The sequence below is a fragment of the Schistocerca cancellata genome, chromosome 5 (assembly GCF_023864275.1).
Source record: "Schistocerca cancellata isolate TAMUIC-IGC-003103 chromosome 5, iqSchCanc2.1, whole genome shotgun sequence".
NCBI classification, from domain to species: domain Eukaryota; kingdom Metazoa; phylum Arthropoda; class Insecta; order Orthoptera; family Acrididae; genus Schistocerca; species Schistocerca cancellata.
Genome location: NC_064630.1, coordinates 174,704,260 through 174,722,853, shown reverse-complemented (window position 1 = coordinate 174,722,853; position 18,594 = coordinate 174,704,260). Strand labels below are relative to the sequence as shown.

Below are 18,594 nucleotides of genomic sequence, written 5' to 3'. Positions count from 1 at the left end.
TTCCCTCTCAAATCTTACCCCATCAAACATTCAATTCTTCCCGGATATTTCTTCAACTGCTTCTCAATCAGTTTGGCACCACTTTCCGTTTTTGCTTTCTCAGCCTCGTATTCACTTCTTACCGATTTTCGAGAATACAAGATTGCCCTAATGGCGCTAGGCAGAAATAAAAAACAAGGGCCTTGTGCTGACTAAAAATAAGAGAGAGGAAGCAGGTTATGGTTCACTAGCTTCGCGGCATATATTCCCGGACAAAAATTACAGAAGGAAGAAACGATGGATTGCTTGAGAAGAGGAACATTCGAAACGCTTATAAGGTTTGAAAAATTGTGTCCTGTCCTGGTACAATTGAGATCTAATTTCAGATAATCAAAATTTTCTAACATCCTCACAGCGCCTGAAATCGAACCAGACCGTTGTATGCTTATAGGAACGATTGCTCTCTGCATTCCAGAGTTACAGTCTTTCATATTAATATTGAGCATATACCGAAATAAATATCTGCACCACTATTCGCGAGGCTTCAGAATGGTTTCATTAGTTCATTCCGTGCAAGGAAGAGGAGACAGGTAATGCGGCACAGAAATGTGAGCTATTCCATGTAGCACGGAGGTTGTGTCGGAAACACAGAGAGAGGCTTGCAGATAGACAGAATCGTTCCTGTCATTAATAGTTAGCCTACAGGAAGTTCCGAAAAAGTTATTGGTAAATAAAAAGGAGAGGGCTGCTGCTTTGCTGATGTGGAATGAACCCATTAGTTTATGTAGCTTTTTTTCACTTTATATTAATGTGTGTGACGCACGTTAATTTCTGATATTAGAAGAGACGACGCTTGTGCGAAGCTACGAGGTGGGCACTTCATACCCGCTTTCCTGAGGAAGAAGGGAGAAGAAAGCCTCAATTTATGGCGCAGAGTGGGTGTTCCAAAGTAATACAACTGCCGTTAGCGGGTTGTATTGCAGGTTGTATTTGCTTAGTTCCTGGAGGCTCGAGGTTCCAAGTCCCGCTACGTCAAGACATTAGCGGAAGGACTAACTTTCAAAAAGCTCTCGAACGACAGCAGAAAGGACGCTGAAAAGAGAACTAGATTTCATTTTTATTAAATTAGGGTGACGACGGTAGCATTCGTAACGTGGCTACCGAGTTCAGTGAGGTCAGACGAATGAACAAGTTAAATTTTTACATCTTCGGTAGAACTGCTGATGTGGTCTTCAGTCCGAAGACTGATCTGTTACAGCAGTCCATGCTAGTCTTATCACGTGCAAGCCCGTTCATCGCCGCTTAGTTAAATCTATATCCCGTTGAATCTGCTTACTACAGTCAGCCTCGGTCCCCCTACACGATTCTTACCCCGCCAATTTTTTTTTTCCATTACCACACTGACGATTTCTTGATGCGTCAGGATGTGTCTTGTCAACTGATCCCTCCTTTTAGTCATGTTGTGCCATAAATTTCTTGCCACCGCCATGTTTTTTTCGCACCTTCGCATTAATTATTCGATCAACCTATCTAACCTGCACCATTTTTCACAGCTTTTATTCTCTTCCAACCTGAAGTGTTTACCGTTCACATTTCACTTCGGTACAGGGATGAACGCCAGACCACTACCTCAGAGAAGACTTCCTTGCATTTTAAATAATAACTGAAGTTAATAAATTTCTCTCTTTTCACAAACGCTCTTCTTGCTATGCCCCCTGTCCAAACAGAAAAAGGCTAACCCGACTACTCTTCGTGTCTTATTTCCTAATCTAATTCCTTTACTACTGCCTGATTTAAATCAACTACAATCGATTACTCTCGCTTTACTTTTGTTGACTGACGCCTTACAAACTCTTTTCAAGAACCTATTTGTTCTGGTTTATCGATCTTCAAGTCGATTTACATAATTACAAATTCATCGGCAAATCTCTCAAGTCCTTATTTCTTCTACCGAACCTTAACAACTCACCAAATTTCTCCTGAATGTCTTTAAGCCTTCTTCATGGGGAATTCGTAAATAACAACTGTAACGCTATGAGCACTAAACAAAAGGCATACTACGAGACAGGCGCCGTTTCTGTGTTACGACACAGAGGAAATAGAAATAAATGAGCGGGAAGAAATTGCGATTATAAGAAGACTGCAGTGGCGCGATATAATGTGAGCGGCAAGGCAGTAGGGTCAGCGAGCGCCGGCGGAGAGGCGGCTCGGCGGCGGCAGCTTTTTTAAAACGCGCGGCTCGGAGGCGGCAGGTGGCGGGGCGGTGGGTGGGCTGGCCGCGGCCGACACGTGCTCCGAAAAACACGTGCCGCGCAGCGCCGCGGCACCCCGCGCCGACGCCTTGACGCCCCGCACACGTGGCCGTGGGGGCCGAGTCCCGGCGCCGGGGTCTGTTCACAGTTCCACTCAAGTAGCACGCTACTTGGTTAGACGTCCTTATACCGTAGTCACTGAAACGATCTGAAGAACTGTCACCTCTCAATTCCCTTCTGTCTACACGCTCGTAACGGTAAGCGATTCGATTGGAGGATGGTCACGATACAGGTCTGAACTGCGTCTGAAATGTAATCTTGCATTCGGGAAATACATTTTGTGATCTATTAGAATACGGATAACTTGAAAACAATGTTTACGCGTGTTCCGCCTCTCGTAGAAAAATATACGAACGAAAACCCTCTGCATGCGTCGGAAGAAATGATGAGACACATGTAACGAGACGATGGGACTGATCACCATTAACACGCGATTGATAGCTCATACTTCCTTGTCCTTTAAGATCAACGAAAATGTCTGGCACTGTGAAAACAATTGGAAGACGGAGGAGACTGAAAAAATATCGTACGACAATCAGCAAACACTCTACTTCCTACGATTAAACAAAATTAGTTTTCAAATAATTTCTAGTCTCTTAGGAATTATAATGCCTAAAATGATGAACTGCAATTAAGTTGTACGTTAACAGTCAATGATTTCCAGTACCTTAAGAGCACACCTCCCTGATTATAATGACTGGACAATAGAAAAAGCTTAATTACAACAAAAAGGAAATGGCCAACGAGAAATAGGCATTAATGAACGGCGTCTGTCACAAATGTTCGTGGTTTAACGAAAACCATTGCAACTTTGTGCCACTTTCCATTGTTAGGTAGCCCCATCTTAGGCGGAGATTGTGTTATATACATTGTATCTGCGGCAATATTGATCAAATGATTAGCCACAGTAGTATTAGAAAATTGTTTAAATCTCGAGTTTCATACCGCTCTACACGAAAATTCACTGGAACTATCAACGCGTTGGTACACGCAAAAAAAAACCTTACCATATATATATTGTGGGAATTTGAACGGAGATGCAATTCACTTCAGTCACACAAGTAGATACGAATACTCCTCTGCAGTGTTTTCCTTGTTACTAAGCAACGAATTTTTGCGAGATTCTGGCGTACGTTTTCGTCTTACCTGTTGTTGGAGTAGATGAAAAGGGCATAAACATTTGTTACTACTCTAACAAGCTCTGGACACTCTTAAGAAAGAATTCTCGTAACGTAGCGTCCATGGTTACAAACTTTAAACGAATATTGCCCCGCAAATAATTGTACTATACGCACCATTTTTAAATTGGGACATTGTTTGCAGGTAATGGCTATCATTGGAACATAAGGAAAATAAATATCCGACGTAACGGAGGTTGCGGTATTAGATAACGGGTCTGATAAGAGCGGTACATTCTGCATATTGTTAGGAGACACTGAAGAGGGAGATAACGTAAGACAGCCTCACAACAGTCAGCTATAAAAGGATTTTACATCGGGACACACTGTTGTTCCTCGCATTATCGAATTCCAATATAGAATTTGAAATCCACATCGTACATAACGTCACCAGACACGCAACAGCTTTTCTGATGTTTCACTTGCTAAATGATTTGCAGTTATTGCTCCTTTATAAAGAAGTAACAAACACAACTGAGCCTTCTTCGTATTCAATTATTGAATAAAATAATTAAAACACTAAATATTCACCGGTAATCATTAACAAACTATTAACTGTTTTGTCGCGGATTCTTCACTCTGTCCGGTTATTTAAAAATCGAGCAGAGAGCTAAATTTGAATGACGAATTGCTTAAGGAACGTGCCAAATAATAGTGTGTCATCCTAGGATTAGGTAGTTTGGCTCGGTTCTACATTCACAACACATGCCGTAAGTAGTCTGCCGTTTAACCGTTAGAGGAAGGGAAGTGTCGTGCAGGACAGTGTTGTTTGGCCAGTGCTAGTCGACGCCAGCGTCTAAAACTCCTTCGCTGGTAAGATGGCGACGCAGTTGTCTATGTAGTGAGCACGGTAAGGATCGGACAGAAATGAACACAGGTTCGACAACAGAGATAGTGAAGAAAGCGTGGACTCACCCGCTCCTCCTCGCGTATCATCTCAGCGATGCCGGGCTTGATCTCGAGGTCCTCGGGGTGCGGGGCGGTCTGCGCTTGCGGCGGCGGCGGCGGGGGCGGCAGCGGCAGCCCCGGCTCTGGCCCCAGCGTGGGGCCGGGGGGCGGCGGCTGCTGCTGCTGCGGCGGCTGCGGGGCCGGCTGCTGCGGCGCCAGCGTCTGCTGAGCCGGCGCCTGCGGCTGCGGCTGCGCCTGCGGGGGGAGTGGCACGTCGTCTAGAAGCTCGGCGGCCGCCACCACCGCCGGCGTCGACGGGCTGTCCTCGGGGCTGGACACGGAGCTGCGCTCGCCGGCCGACGTCCGCCGCCGCTTCTTGGCCTGCGTCGGGTGCGGGTGCGCGCCGCGCTGCCCCGGCGAGGACGCCAGGCAGCCTTCGGCGGACAGGTCCCACGGCTTCTTGCAGGCGGCCGCGTGCGCCAGCGACGTCGGCGTTGCCGGCGGCTGCGGCGTCGAGGACGGAGATACCGAACCGGCACCGCCCGGCGCGTCGCCGCCTCCGCCGCCACCGTGATGGTGGTGGTGGTGATGCGGTGGCGTCGACGCGCCGTTCGCCTCCGGTTCGCAGCTTCCAGAGCTGCCTCCGCCCCCGCCGCCGCCTCCGCCGCCACCACCGCCGCCGCTGCCCACGTCCGCCAGGCCGCGGATCTTGAGCGACTCTGCCACTTTGAGCAGTGGGCCTATCTGCTCTTGCGACACGTTGATCTCGCCCTTGTACATGAATTCGACGGCGGCTTTCAGTTCGGGCCATTTGATGTCCTTCAGGATGACGATGGGGTGCTGACAGGGGTTGTCGAAGAAGAGCGCCTGGAAGTACGGGCTGCAAGCCGACAATACCATCTTGTGCGCCTTGACGCTGTGTCCCTCGCAGGCCAGCGTCACGTCCACGAACGACTCGCTTTGCAGCAACTGGTCGAAGACGTTGGTCAGGTTGCTCTGGTAATTATTCCAGCGCAAGCAGAACTGCTGCGGCGGCTGCTGCATCGTCGTGGCTTCTGTCAGACGGTTGCGTGCGTGGGATGACGACGACGACGAGCGCAGTCCGCACCCGACCGGCAAAAAAACACAAGCACACGCGCAACAGTGATGCGGTCGAGCCGCGCACGAACAGAGTCTGGTGCTACAACTATGCGCAGTGCGAGCAGAGTCCGATGCAGAGTCTGTTTATCGAGAGCCAGAGAGTCCAGGCCGGCGAGCGTGCCACTCCACCTCCGCCGAGTTCGCGCGCGCGGTACGGACTGGCGGCGGCGTCGCGCCTGCCGGCGCTGCGTGGCGCGCCCCCCACCACGGCCGGACACATGGTCGATTCTCGCGCGCTCCGCGCTCCTTGCCCCTCCCCGAGGCTCCCCTTCCCCTCCCCCCGAACCCGCGGTGGCGCGCGGGCAGCCCCCCCCTTCCCTGGCGCCGCCGACCAGCACGCCCCCTACCGACCACCCCTCTACGCCGACGCCACCGCCTCCCGCCCCCACCGTCATCATTTATTTATATAAAATGTACATGTAATACGGGGGTGTGAAATGAGAGGATGTCTGTCATACATAATGCATGATGATGCTCTGGGACTATTGATTTATTGATGAAGGAAGGAAACCGAGGCAAAGGCAGGACTAGCGGCGGCAGCGGTGGTGTCAAGCAGGGCACGGCTACCGAGTGCGAACTGGAGTGCGCGTGCAAACTCAACTTTTGCTCGTCTGACAAAATATTGCTTCCACTAATTTACTCTCTGTCTCTGCGGCTCTGCGTTAACTTTTGAGGAAAAGTTTTAAGATCTGTGCTCAATCAGTACCCAACCTAATGTTTAAATAGTGCCTCGCTTCCCAAATTATTTTCTCTATCGACATACGAAAAGCTAAAGGAATTCGTAAAACAAAATCATTTTATTGCATTTTACAGCCCCCATCGGGTTACACAAACAATTTCTAGCGGTTTCGACCTCTCAGCAAGTCTTCCGATGATTTGACGAGTTATTACGCGACGTATTAAAATCGTCTGATGACTTGGTAATAACGCGAAATCGGTATTGAAATTATAGATGCAACGTGAGGCTGTAAAATGCAATAAATGATTTCATTACAAAGTGGTCGAGTGGTTCTCCTTATGCAGTCGCCTAGTCTGCGTAAATCCGGACAACAATAAGAGACAAATTATATGTATTTGTGACTTTGTCGTATGCGTTAAAGAGATTCACCAGCTCTTGAACGCATGCAGAAACTGCATTACAGGAGAAGGGAAATTAAGTCTCTGATATGGATGAATTGATATTCGTTATCTAACGACAGATTTAAAAAGCGAATGTTGGGAACAGCTCCAATAACGTACTACATTTATATTCGGAGAGCCCATCAAACTATAATACTCAGCGGTACAGTCAAAGTTTAAGACATGAAAGAAATAATAGCAGCGCACTTCATTAGAGAGTTAATGTTACAATTTGCATAGTAAGAAAGTTATAAATAATAACTACAATTATAATAACAGGTATAATAATTGTCAAGAATAAATGTATTATAATGTCATGTTTAATAACACTCTCTCCAGTAACATGAGTAATGTCCTCCTAATGCAAACACCTGGCAGCAGTACACAAGAAACCAGAGTTGGAAAAAAACTTGTCTGATCCGGGCAAGAATAAGAAATAACATGTCAAAGGCAGCATATGAAATCCAAGAGGAAAAAAGGAAAAAAGAAAAAAACAGGGGCACGAGCAAAGCATGGATAGTGTTAACGATGTGGCTGAGATATCAGTTAACTGTTGAACAGAAAAAAAACAGCTGGGGGTGTGCCGAGGGGATAACTACGGTAAAAGCTGAAGCTTTAATTTCCGCTTCTATGCAGGATTGTTTTTGTTAAAACGAACATTGCTGGGTAGTTTGTTCCATAATAAGGTGAAGGAGCTGAATAGAGATTTCATGATGTCATAGGCATAGCCAAGTGATTACACATTTATCTTGTACTTCAGTGCTCCTGATATCTTCAGTGAATTATCCTTATTGCAAAATCTAGTGACACAATAAGATGAAATTGTCCACAACTTACGCAGAAAACGAACTTTTACAACAAATAACGTCTCCAGCAAAAACTGAGTTTTGTAAATGACATAACTAACATTACTGAAAATGAGTAATTTTCTTCATAAATATATTCTTCTGTTGTTTGCTGCCAGTTATACTGAGTTGCAACACATTATACGCAGGTGCTGTATTTCAACCATCACGTGTTCCAACAAACTTTTTTTGAAGACCTTAAGATGACAGCTACAACCGTCGAAACCGGTTGTCAACAACAAAGACTAATTTATGCGATTTTGGATAGTGAACGCTTTTTCCCAAGTAAAAGGTTACAGGGTCTGTACGACATACGGGCACACAAAGGAAGCGATAAAAATTGTTTTTATACATTATCTCGATTTGTGTCAATTGATTCTAAGTTCCATTTCTACTTCATTATTTAGTGCAGAACGACAGAAGGCCTTTCTGTATTGAGGTGGATGGTATGGTGCTTCAGGAACAGTCATGTCGGCGAAAGGTGTACGGTTGTTCCAAAATCATGTTTATGATTATTCATAGTAAAGGAAAGCTCTAAGAAATTAATAATATTACCCTTGTGCAGTTGGATTTTGAAGGAAATTTTATTATTATTTCACTAAAGGCATCCGAAAATTAGTCCGTTTTTTGTTGTGAGCCACAACTTTTATCATGTGGATTTTGTTTCTGTACAGCGCAACTCAAGTTTTATACTCTCTCTGTACGGCTTGGACAGGAATCTCTCTAATTTTACTTGCATTGTCTTTTCGCGAGATATACGTAGAAGGAGACAATACATTTGTTGACTCCTCTACGAACGTATGCTCTCGAAGCTTTAACAGTAAAGCGCACGTGTTGCAGAACGCCTCTCTTGCAGCGTTTGAAACTGCAGTTGGTTGATCGTCTCCATGCCGCTTTCGCGCTTACTAAATAAAACTACAATGTACGCACTATTATTTGGATCTTCTCTATTTCCTCTATCAATTCTGACTGGTGCGGATCCCATACCGACGAATAATACTTAAGTAGACTCAGTAGAAGCGATGGGATTGGTGACGTGAATTTCGAAGTTCGTTTTGTTCATCGTTTCTTACCCACTGGTGTCCTCTGAAGCTCTGCTAGCATGTCAGATACCTATCGTCATTTCATAAACTGCAATGCAATATACGCCCAGACTTTTGACTGTGCCCGATCATAATACGGAAAATTTCCATCTCCTTCGCCATTCATCCATACTGCTCTAGAGCGAAGTATCCAGCAACCTGCGTGTTATCCAAAAACAGAAGATTAAACCTTTAACTATCACTGGCGTAATTCAACCCTCAGCACGGCCTGTTGTCCTCCTCCCGCCTAGTAAACTCAGCCCTATCATTTTTCTCTCTCCTTCCTAATAGCCAACTCCTCCTACAGATTTCATTCCTCCTGAGCCTTACATTTAGTCAGTTATTTAGTACGTGTCCCACATATTTCTATAGCTTCAAAGAGTTTTAAGAAGATGACGTACTCTAGGACTGTCGCCGGATGCGGTATTGTGCGAATCACAGTTTCTATTTCAAAAGCACTCCTTTACTGAGACCGCTATTCATACATTTACTGAGCACATAACAAAATCTTTAAATGATGAATTATCAACAGGTGGGATCTTTTGTGATTCATCGAAGGCATCTGATTGTGCCAGTCACTCTTATTAGAGAATTTAACGTTTTGTATTTCAGCACATGTCTGGTTCAGTTGTTATTCAAGAAACAGGTACAGGCTGTTCGAGTAATACAAAATAGGAAGGCGGGAGGCACAGCATTTGCATGGGCAGAAATTAGAATGCGGAGCAGCGGGGATGCACAGAGTTCAGTGATTTGCTAACTACTGTTTTGCTTTGTGTTTATGATGCAAAAGATTATTTGAATCTGAAAGCAGAAATAGCCCTGTTTGGAGATAATACAAGCATTCTTGTGATGCCCAGCAAAGAAGCATTACCAGAGAAAATAATAGACGATGTTTGTGTGAAAGTTCCTTTTTTGGGTCTTTACGATTGGGCTATTTTTAATCTTTGAAAAAGCAAAGCTTATGCAGTTTTGGACTGCCAAAAATATCCCACCTCCTATTAACCTAGTACATCAATAAGAAATAATAAAAAGTGTAGAAAGTCCAACAGTCTTAGTTCTGCGTACTGATGAAAACATAAACTAGAAAAACCATGTAGTACATCTCTTAAAACGTTTAGGTTCGGCTACTTTTTTTTGCCATAGGAATAACTGCCAACTTCTGGCATACAGAAGGTAGTAATTAACATGTCATGTTAGTTCGTTACTCCCATTCAACATGATTATTATTCTTTTGAGAAAATTATGTAACACAATTTTAATAACGGACATTATAGTGATACTTATTATTAAAGCCAATGAGTTCACTACGCTGGATTTCGTATTTTATCACTACTTGGCACTTCTCAAGCGTGTAGGACTGTGATATACAGCACAGTATATAATTCGCGCAAATCTCACTAAAGTGGCTTTATGTAGTTAGCAGACGGATCTTTCATCAATGGCAAAGGCTTTCAAGTGTCCACGAGATGATTTGGTATTGCTCCCAATGTGACGAGAACCACTTTTGCTGGTTTACGCCAGAGCCACAGTAGTTCGATTTTTAAGTCTGGTCAGTTTCCAAGTTGTTTCTCGTCGACTCTGCTGTCATCTGGGATAGCAATGTCAATGACACAACACTTTATTTTTCTCCACAATTGTGATGTCTTGTTCATTACATTCCAGTATTCGATCTTTCTGAATTCCCACGGCAGTGACAAGCTCGTATTCTACAATTTTCTGGCTTGTTGTCCCATCAGTTGCTTGACACCGGCAGATAGTAATTTTGCCATAAATTCCAAAGAATATTTTGTGTCATATCATTATGCCCCTGTTTGTCATCAGTCTGAGCGAAATGTTTGCAATATTTTTGCAGGATAGGTCAATTGTTTTCTCAGCTTCTTTGTAGAATATGCACATAGGGTCTTCTGTTGATTTCTCGATTGTGGCTTGGATAGCGTTGGTTCTGTTACCTTGTTACTGTGCAGCAAAAATCAGTTCTTTAGTTTCCTTCATAAGGTTCCGTTGGTCAGGTAAGACTAGATCTTTTCTTTATCTAGTTTGCTTTTAATATCGTCAAAAACATGTCCCTGCATTGCTTTATTGCGCAGGCTGTTAAGCCCTGCATTGGAGCGCCGTTTTCCGGTATTGATTCTTGGTTTGCTCTACTTTCAGAAGTTTTCGGTTGAGGACTTGAATCAGAGCTGATTCTTGGCCACCTTTCACACAGTATGCCAACGCATGCTTTTCTTCTTCCACTGTGTGTCTCATGTAATAACTCCTGCATTTCCATCAGTGCTAGGAATATGTTTCAGTGATTCTTTCTTTCATAGTAATTTTTAATTAGCATTATTTGAAATATTTAAGTAAAAATGTTAATAAACTGGAAATAAAATGACTAAGAACATGGAGTTATACGGCAACAAACCTGTAATACCGTTTGTTTTTGCCTACATATGCACGTAACAATCATTGTCAGTTCATTACTGTTTCGATTACTATTCCGATTCTAGTTCCGACTCCTGTCCTGTGATTGCTGTTATTACTGTTGTTGCGATTGCTAATATTGGGTGTTGTGTAAAGTGAAGTACTGAAAATATACAAAGTTATTTTAAAACGCGTACCGATCATTTTACAAAAGTGTTACCCTCGCCAAGTCGGTGTAATTTTCATCATCCAAATATAGAGTTTCAGAGACTCGACTTTATTTGAAGATAAGGAAAGACAGATTCTTGATGGTTTGTGATATTTGACGTTAAATGGAATTAAGTGAAAAGTAAGAGACGAAATTAACTGCGTTTTACAGTGAACATTTGCAAAAGTTAATCGTATCGATATCGATCTTCAAGTGTTAGTATAAATTTCAGTACTGCAGACTGTTAGAATCTCTGGTCGGACGTAAACCTTGCGATAGTTAGAAGTTTTTGATATCTTGTTAATGAATATGTTTTGGCCTACCTCAAGAAAAACGAAAACAGGAAAGACAAAAATAATTAAAAATCAGAATCAGTAGCGTAGGCTTGATAATTACGTCGACGCGGCCCGTTCTGTAGCCTGTGTAATAAGCAGTCCATTAGTATCTCACGCTGTTACTATAAACTATTTAAACTAAATTTAAACGATCTGTGTTTTCTTGAAGCGCGGTGTTGGTTCGTAATCTGTGTTCTCATACTTGGCCAGAGTATAATAGCTGAATTTAAGCTTCGTCCTCGTTTTATTCCAATAAAACAAAATAAGAGCAAGCATACTCCTGCACACTGCGCACGATTTACGTAGACATCTGCACACACGACTACGTCACAGCCCTAGAGAACCACATATTAAAATATCTACAGTCCAGATAAGACCACACAATCCAGCACCAGTTTCATTGTCCAACACGACTTCTTTCTTGGCCCATTACGGTTTGTCGGACAACGCTCACACGATGAAGCGCGTGGTGAATTGTCGCCCGCTTTTTGTTTTTCTGTCCCGATTATATAGCTCTTCTTTTGTTCAGTTCGAAATACTTGCATTATATCTGATGACAGGTATGGCAAGGTCACTGAATGCCTTTGACGGTATTGCCGCCATTCAGTTTGCTTTCAAAATTTTTTCTGGTACTTTGTGTGTACTCTTTGCACACCATACTGTTATCCAACAGCAAAATGCCTGGTATTTGTAGACCTCAGTCTGGTGGCACTGAATGGCTTGTCCATTTGGTATTTCGATGCCATCTCTTTCTGAAATTTTGCCATTCTTATTAGTACTGTGTGCTATGTCTGGTTAGAAGTAACACAAGATCTGAATGCCTTAATCTCGCCGGGTAAAGTAAATGAAGCATGCTCTCTGGCAACAAGCACTGTTCCTGAAGGAAGGAGTATTAAATAAGTATGCTTAGGTGGTTCAGTAACATATGTATAAAGTTTCTTCTTTTATTAAAAAAAATATTTGTTACACCAAGTTCTGGCTTCGTGACAATAAGAAGGACCTACGAAAAATTAGTCATGGAATAGCACATGTACGATATTACTTTAAGTTCGAAATAGTATCAAGATACAGTACACCGAAATATTATACATCTTGTTAGAAGCCAAGGACGAGGGACACTTCATAAATAATGCACACTATTTTTTTTTTACTTGCACGTTTATTTTCTTAACATCTCTTTAAAGTCCTTCAATGTATCTCCCTGCTTCTCTATGACTGAATTCCAACGCCTTGGGACCTCTATTATTCCATCCAGGGCACAACGTCTGTTCACCTATCGAAAGGCTCGTGTATCGGTGGTAGAAAGCTCTTCCAGAGAAAGATAACAATGTCCATCCGTAGTTTTTTTTCAACTTCGGAAACAAGTCGAAGTCTGGTGGATTCATGTCCTGGATGTAGCGAGGATGCAGCAACATTTCCCATCCGTATTCGCGCAGTTTTTAGGCTACAACGTTGCCGATATGAGAGCGAGTACTGTCGTGGACGTGATGACTGGGTGTTGTGTGATGTCCTTAGGTTAGTTAGGTTTAAGTAGTTCTAAGTTCTAGGGGACTGATGACCATAGATGTTAAGTCCCATAGTGCTCAGAGCCATTTGAACTGTCGTGGAGAAAGAGTAGCCCAACTGAGGTCGGCTTTAGTGCATTTTTCTGCGCAGGTTTTGCGTGAAGATACGATGATTCAGTGCTGTGAGACTTGTTCCACATCGGGCTTTGTGTGTCATGACGATTTCTGGGTGATCATAAGCAAAAATCATCATTTGCTTGAGCTTTGATTGAGGGCGTCAGAAGTTCTTTCGACGTGGAGAATCTCAAGTTCTCCAATCACTGGACTGTGATTTCAACGTTCCGAGTCTCTAAAACACGTTTCATCAACAGCGACAACTCGACACAAGAATCTGTAACCTTTGAGCAAGGTTGCAATGTCCAGTCGTTTCCGCTGCTCTTCAGCAGTCAAACAGTGTGGGAACCATCTCGTAGGAATTCCTCTATTTTCAAATTGTTTGTCAGAATACGGAATACTGATGTTGGAGGAATTCCCGTGAGTTCAGAGAATTCCTCACAAGTCTCAGTGCTATCTTCTGCAAGAGCATCTGGCACAAGTTTCACATTTCGTTCACCTGTTGACGATTTTGGCCTCCCGGACCTTTGATTTTCGTCTATGCTCATACGACCACCACGGAAACGATTAACCCAGCGTGAAACTGTACTACGGTTCATTGTAACAAATTTCACTTAACGCACTATGGATTTCTGTCGGGTTTTTGCCGTGCAAAGTTTGGATCTTGATGTACGACCTCTGGTCTTCAACAGTCACAATACCCGGGACCCTCGCAGGGTCCATTCCTACCTGTCGCTAATTTTATGTTACAGCACACAGCGAACAAACAAAAAAAAAGTGATTCTTCCTCAAGCTCCCAACCACATCTGACGTAATTTTCATTGTTCTTGCATCAAACAGTCCACAGTAATACCAAATTACGTATTATTTTTGAAATGTCTCTCGTATTTGATGTACACAGATTCATCTTTGCATTGCATTATTTAGAGAAGGAAAAAATGGAAAAGATGGGCAGAATTCTCCCTGACATACAAAAAATTGTTGATATAATGTTAGTAAGAAAGATCGAAAATTCTACAAAGAGGTAAATTTTGATGCTGCAGAATGAACTATATCTTTGGATATCTTAAAAGTAAATTTTAATGTTGTGCTGAATAACTCGGATATTGCTGAATGGAAAGAATGTTAGTGAATGTGGAGAAATCACTTTAGTCCCAAAGCGCCCGATTACACTGGCATATATAAGTGAATTAACTACAATATAACATACATCTTGCTGAGTTAGTACTTCTGTAAACGACTCTAGCCTTATAAGTAATGATATTACTAGAGGCAGCAAACAGAGACATTAATCAAAATGTTTTCAAATTATTATGAATCTGTAACAGTCTTTCCTTTAACACTGAGACAAAGTGTATTTCGTTCTACACCAAGCAAAAAATTGAATAACGCCATCAATTAGGGTAGCAAACGAAAATGAGTTAGGAAATATGTTCTAAAGTTTTGTGTTCACAAATTGATGAAAGCATGCGCAGGAGGCAATTATTATTTAATGGTTCAATTTTCTTGGGCAACTCATCACTTAGAAAGAAGGCACAAAAGCGATCATCATCTTGTAGTCACCTGTTCGATGAATTACGTATTTTAATCGCCTCTTCACAAATACTTAGTTTCGCTAATAAGTTCGTCATAAATAATATACAACGATCTGAGAAGAATATTGATGTCCACAGCAACAGCACAAGAAAAACGGGCCTTTATTTTCCAATTACGAAACCTATCAGAGCCTCATAAAAGAGTTCTACGCAGCCACAAAAGTATTCGATCATTTCTCCAATAACAGAAAATGTCCGACAGATAGCAAAGCAATTTTTAAATTTAGTTTACTATCATTTGCTCTCGACAGCTACTCTTGTTCGAGCGGCAAATTTCTAATTAACAACTGGTAGCAAAAGTAGCTAAAAAATAATACTGAAGGAATGCTAAAGCTAAGTGAATCACTACCTGCACAAGCAGTACTAATAGACTAAAATGTTCATTCTTACTAGATTCGAAGCAGTGTGGCTTCACCAACTAGCTACACTGGCTACACATTGGTAACGTTTAATTAATCATTTACTCTTCAAAACTAAGCAAATAAAAACAGGACTAATGATAAGATGACGACCAGGAATATCGAAAGGAGCAATATATTACTGAAGATAGCCACATCGAATGTAAGGGGCCTATACAGCAAAGAACAAGAACTTTATCAGGAACTACTGACAGCAAAAATTGATGTAGCCGTAATAACCGAAACAAAAAAGAAACAAAGAGGATCCACTGACTGGAACGAATATGTCATGAGCATACCATAATGTGACGGGACTTTAGGAAATAAGACCTCAAAACGGATAGCTGGGTCTAATGGCGTTGACTGTACGAATTGGAATGACAAACGTTTAAGAGACTTCGAAAAATCTGTAGATAACAAGTTACTTTCACCGACATAAAAATATACGTACATTCACCTGGTATGCAAGGGGAAGCAGGTCAATCACTGATTATAGCCTTACAAATTACAAAACCACACCTTATTACAAGATACTAGAATACGAGGATACAACGTACATTCGGACCACTTCCTGGTGGTTTTAAAATTAAAAATACCACGACATAGTGTTGATTTTAAAAATTATTTACGGGAGAGGAACTCTTCAAAATACTTCTTTTGTAAGATTCCACTGTGGCACGTTTGTATCAACGGAGAATGGATGAAGAGTTAAAAGATTCAATAGTAAACCAATACATAAATGAAAAATGGAAAGCTATCTGTGATATAATAATAAATAACTTGAAAAGGCTATAGGAAAGAGAAAGAAAGATACGAACAAAAGAAGGCTCCCTGCCTGGAATGAATACCTAGCATAGATTATTAGAAGAAAGAAGATGTTCATTTAAAATATCTCAACACAAATGTGTAAAAGATTACAATGAATATAAAAAATCTAATAGCGTTAGTTAAAAGGGCAACGAGGAGAGTGAAAAGATAGAGCTGGGAGGCATTCCTCGGAAATTCAGTGTACCATATCCAGGGAAAACAGATAAGAGCTTATAAAATAATAAAAGCTTTCAACAAAAAGGAGAAGGATACCTTATAGTGGAAGAATATCTTCGATGGAACATGCCTAGACCACTTACAAAACCTACGGACAGGGAAAGAAGAAAATACTGTAACAGCTCTGTCAGACAGGAAAGTACATGGAAGAACTGGAAGATGCAAAAGGATTCACGAGAAATAGAAAGTGACTAGTAGAAGACAAAATTAATTCAGATCGCCACCACTCACCACTTTCTCCCTTCCATCTTCACTACCCACAGTGTTTTCCTCCCATCCCCCCTCCCCACTGCCGCCCTCTCATCCGTAATATCTGTAATAACCACAGTTGTATCAACCTACTGAGCTATAAGTATCACATATATGCCAAGGTACTTTCCAAAACATTTAATGTTGTAACACAGACTTTTCTGATAAAAGAACAAGACGGTTCTAGGCCAGAATGATACAGATAACAGGGCAGCATTGAGAATTTAATATCCCAACACACGCACAAACGCGCGCCCGCGCACGCACGCACACACACACACACACACACACACACACACACACACACACACACACACACACACACACGAAGAAACAAAAAGGGGGGGGGGGGGATGCACCACGACTGATATCGGTAGATGTGATGAACATTCACATACAAACAAAAGATTACAATTTCAGAAACATTGGCTAATTTATTTAGGAAAAAAGAGATTCACAAACAGAGCAAGTCAGTAACACGTTGGTCCACCTCTGGCCCTTATTCAAGCAGATATTCTGCTTTGCAAAAAATGGTTCAAATGGTTCTGAGCACTATGGGACTTAACATCTATGGTCATCAGTCCCCTAGAACTTAGAACTACTTAAACCTAACTAACCTAAGAACACACAACACCCAGTCATCACTATTCTGCTTTGCATTGATTGACAGTGTTGATGGATGTCCTCCTGAAAGATACCGTGCCAAATTCTGTCTAGCTGCCGCGTTAGATCGTCAAAATAAAAAAAAATTAAAAAAAGGCACCCATACGATTACTCCTGGTTGACGGGCCATATGGTGGGCGATAGGCAGGTTGGTATCCCCCCACTGTCCGGGACGTCTTCAGACACAGTCTTCGGCCTGGAATCTCATTTACTGGAGCAGAATTATCTTCAGTGACGAGTCCTGCTTTGAACTGAGCTGCGATGAGCACTGGTCAAGTGAGTAACTGCTTGCGTATGAGCCGAAGGTGGACCAACAACGCGTTCCTGAATTGCCCAAATTGTGAAGCCGTTTCTCTTGAATAAATCATCCAGTTTTTAAAAAATTGTAATCATTTGTGTGTATGTACATCTACATCACATCTAACGATTTCTGTTCCATTGGGACAATTCCTTCGTGGTGCGTCGTTTTGCTGTTGCTTTATGGTGCATATAGCTTTTGTGGATGATGAAAAGGTTTTCGATTGGAAGGTGGGACCTAAGTTATGAGAAAGTTTGGGAGAGTAAGGCAAGCATCAGCAGTTAATAAAGTCAATTCAGAGTTTGTATGCTGAGAACAGTATCAAGATATACTTCGAATCAACCTATAGTATAGCAGGGAGAAGAATCATACAAGGAGTCAGACACGGTTGTCGTTTATCCCCCACACTATTTAACATATATATGAATGATACTTTCAATAAATGGTAAAAGAAAACTGATAATTCCTACGCACCAAGATGTGCAGTATTTAGCTCCCTACTTTTTGCAGATGACAAGGTTATAAACGCAGATATGTAAGACAGTCTTCAACGTGTTATATGGCCGTTATATATAATGGCAAAACAATATAATAGAACAAAATGCACAAATAAATCGAAAGTTATGGCCTTTGGTGAAGAACATCATCTTACAAGCAAATGTTCCCTGCAGTGGGATCAACTTTTTGAAACCGTGTAAATGGTCATGTAGGTTAAGATCTCAGGTATCACACTCTGCAGCCATTCACACTGGTGGTCCCTCATTTACGAGTAATTGACGAAAAGAAACTTCAGAATTTTACGTGACAATGAATAGTGTTAAAAAAAAGTTACATGAACTGATTGTGTGGTGTAATGGATAGGGTCAGAGCATCACATGCAGTAGGTTGTGGATTCGGATCTCGTCAGGTGTATGAAATTTTTTATTTTGTATTCTTTATCGAAAGGATTTTGATCATCATGTTTAAACAGTTAATCGACTTAAATGCAATTTTTTTAAATTTCCATTGCTTAGTCACACAATTTTAATTATAATACCAACTACTTCATATGCTCTCATTTTTTCTAGCAGTCATTTTCCATATGATATCTTTGACGTGTGTTTTTAATTGAATTTATGTACCGATTCCGCTTTAATTTCTTTTGTTTTATTGTCGTATTTTTTCGTTCAAGTTACTGAATTCTTTATATCTATTCTTCATTTTGCTCGAATTTAGTTTTACCTATAAATCTTCCTTTAA

General features: G+C 41.9%; 1 protein-coding gene across 7 annotated transcripts in view; it reads right to left on the bottom strand.

The window, feature by feature from the left end:
* The window catches only part of LOC126189035 (protein bric-a-brac 1-like), a 1,796,149-nt gene that overhangs the window by 849,211 nt on the left and 928,344 nt on the right, over window positions 1–18,594 (bottom strand). For all 7 annotated transcript variants that reach the window (XM_049930881.1, XM_049930880.1, XM_049930879.1 and 4 more), the window contains one exon: window positions 4,385–5,412. In XM_049930881.1, the coding sequence (XP_049786838.1) occupies window positions 4,385–5,412 (1,028 nt within the window). The remainder of the gene's footprint in view (window positions 1–4,384; window positions 5,413–18,594) is intronic.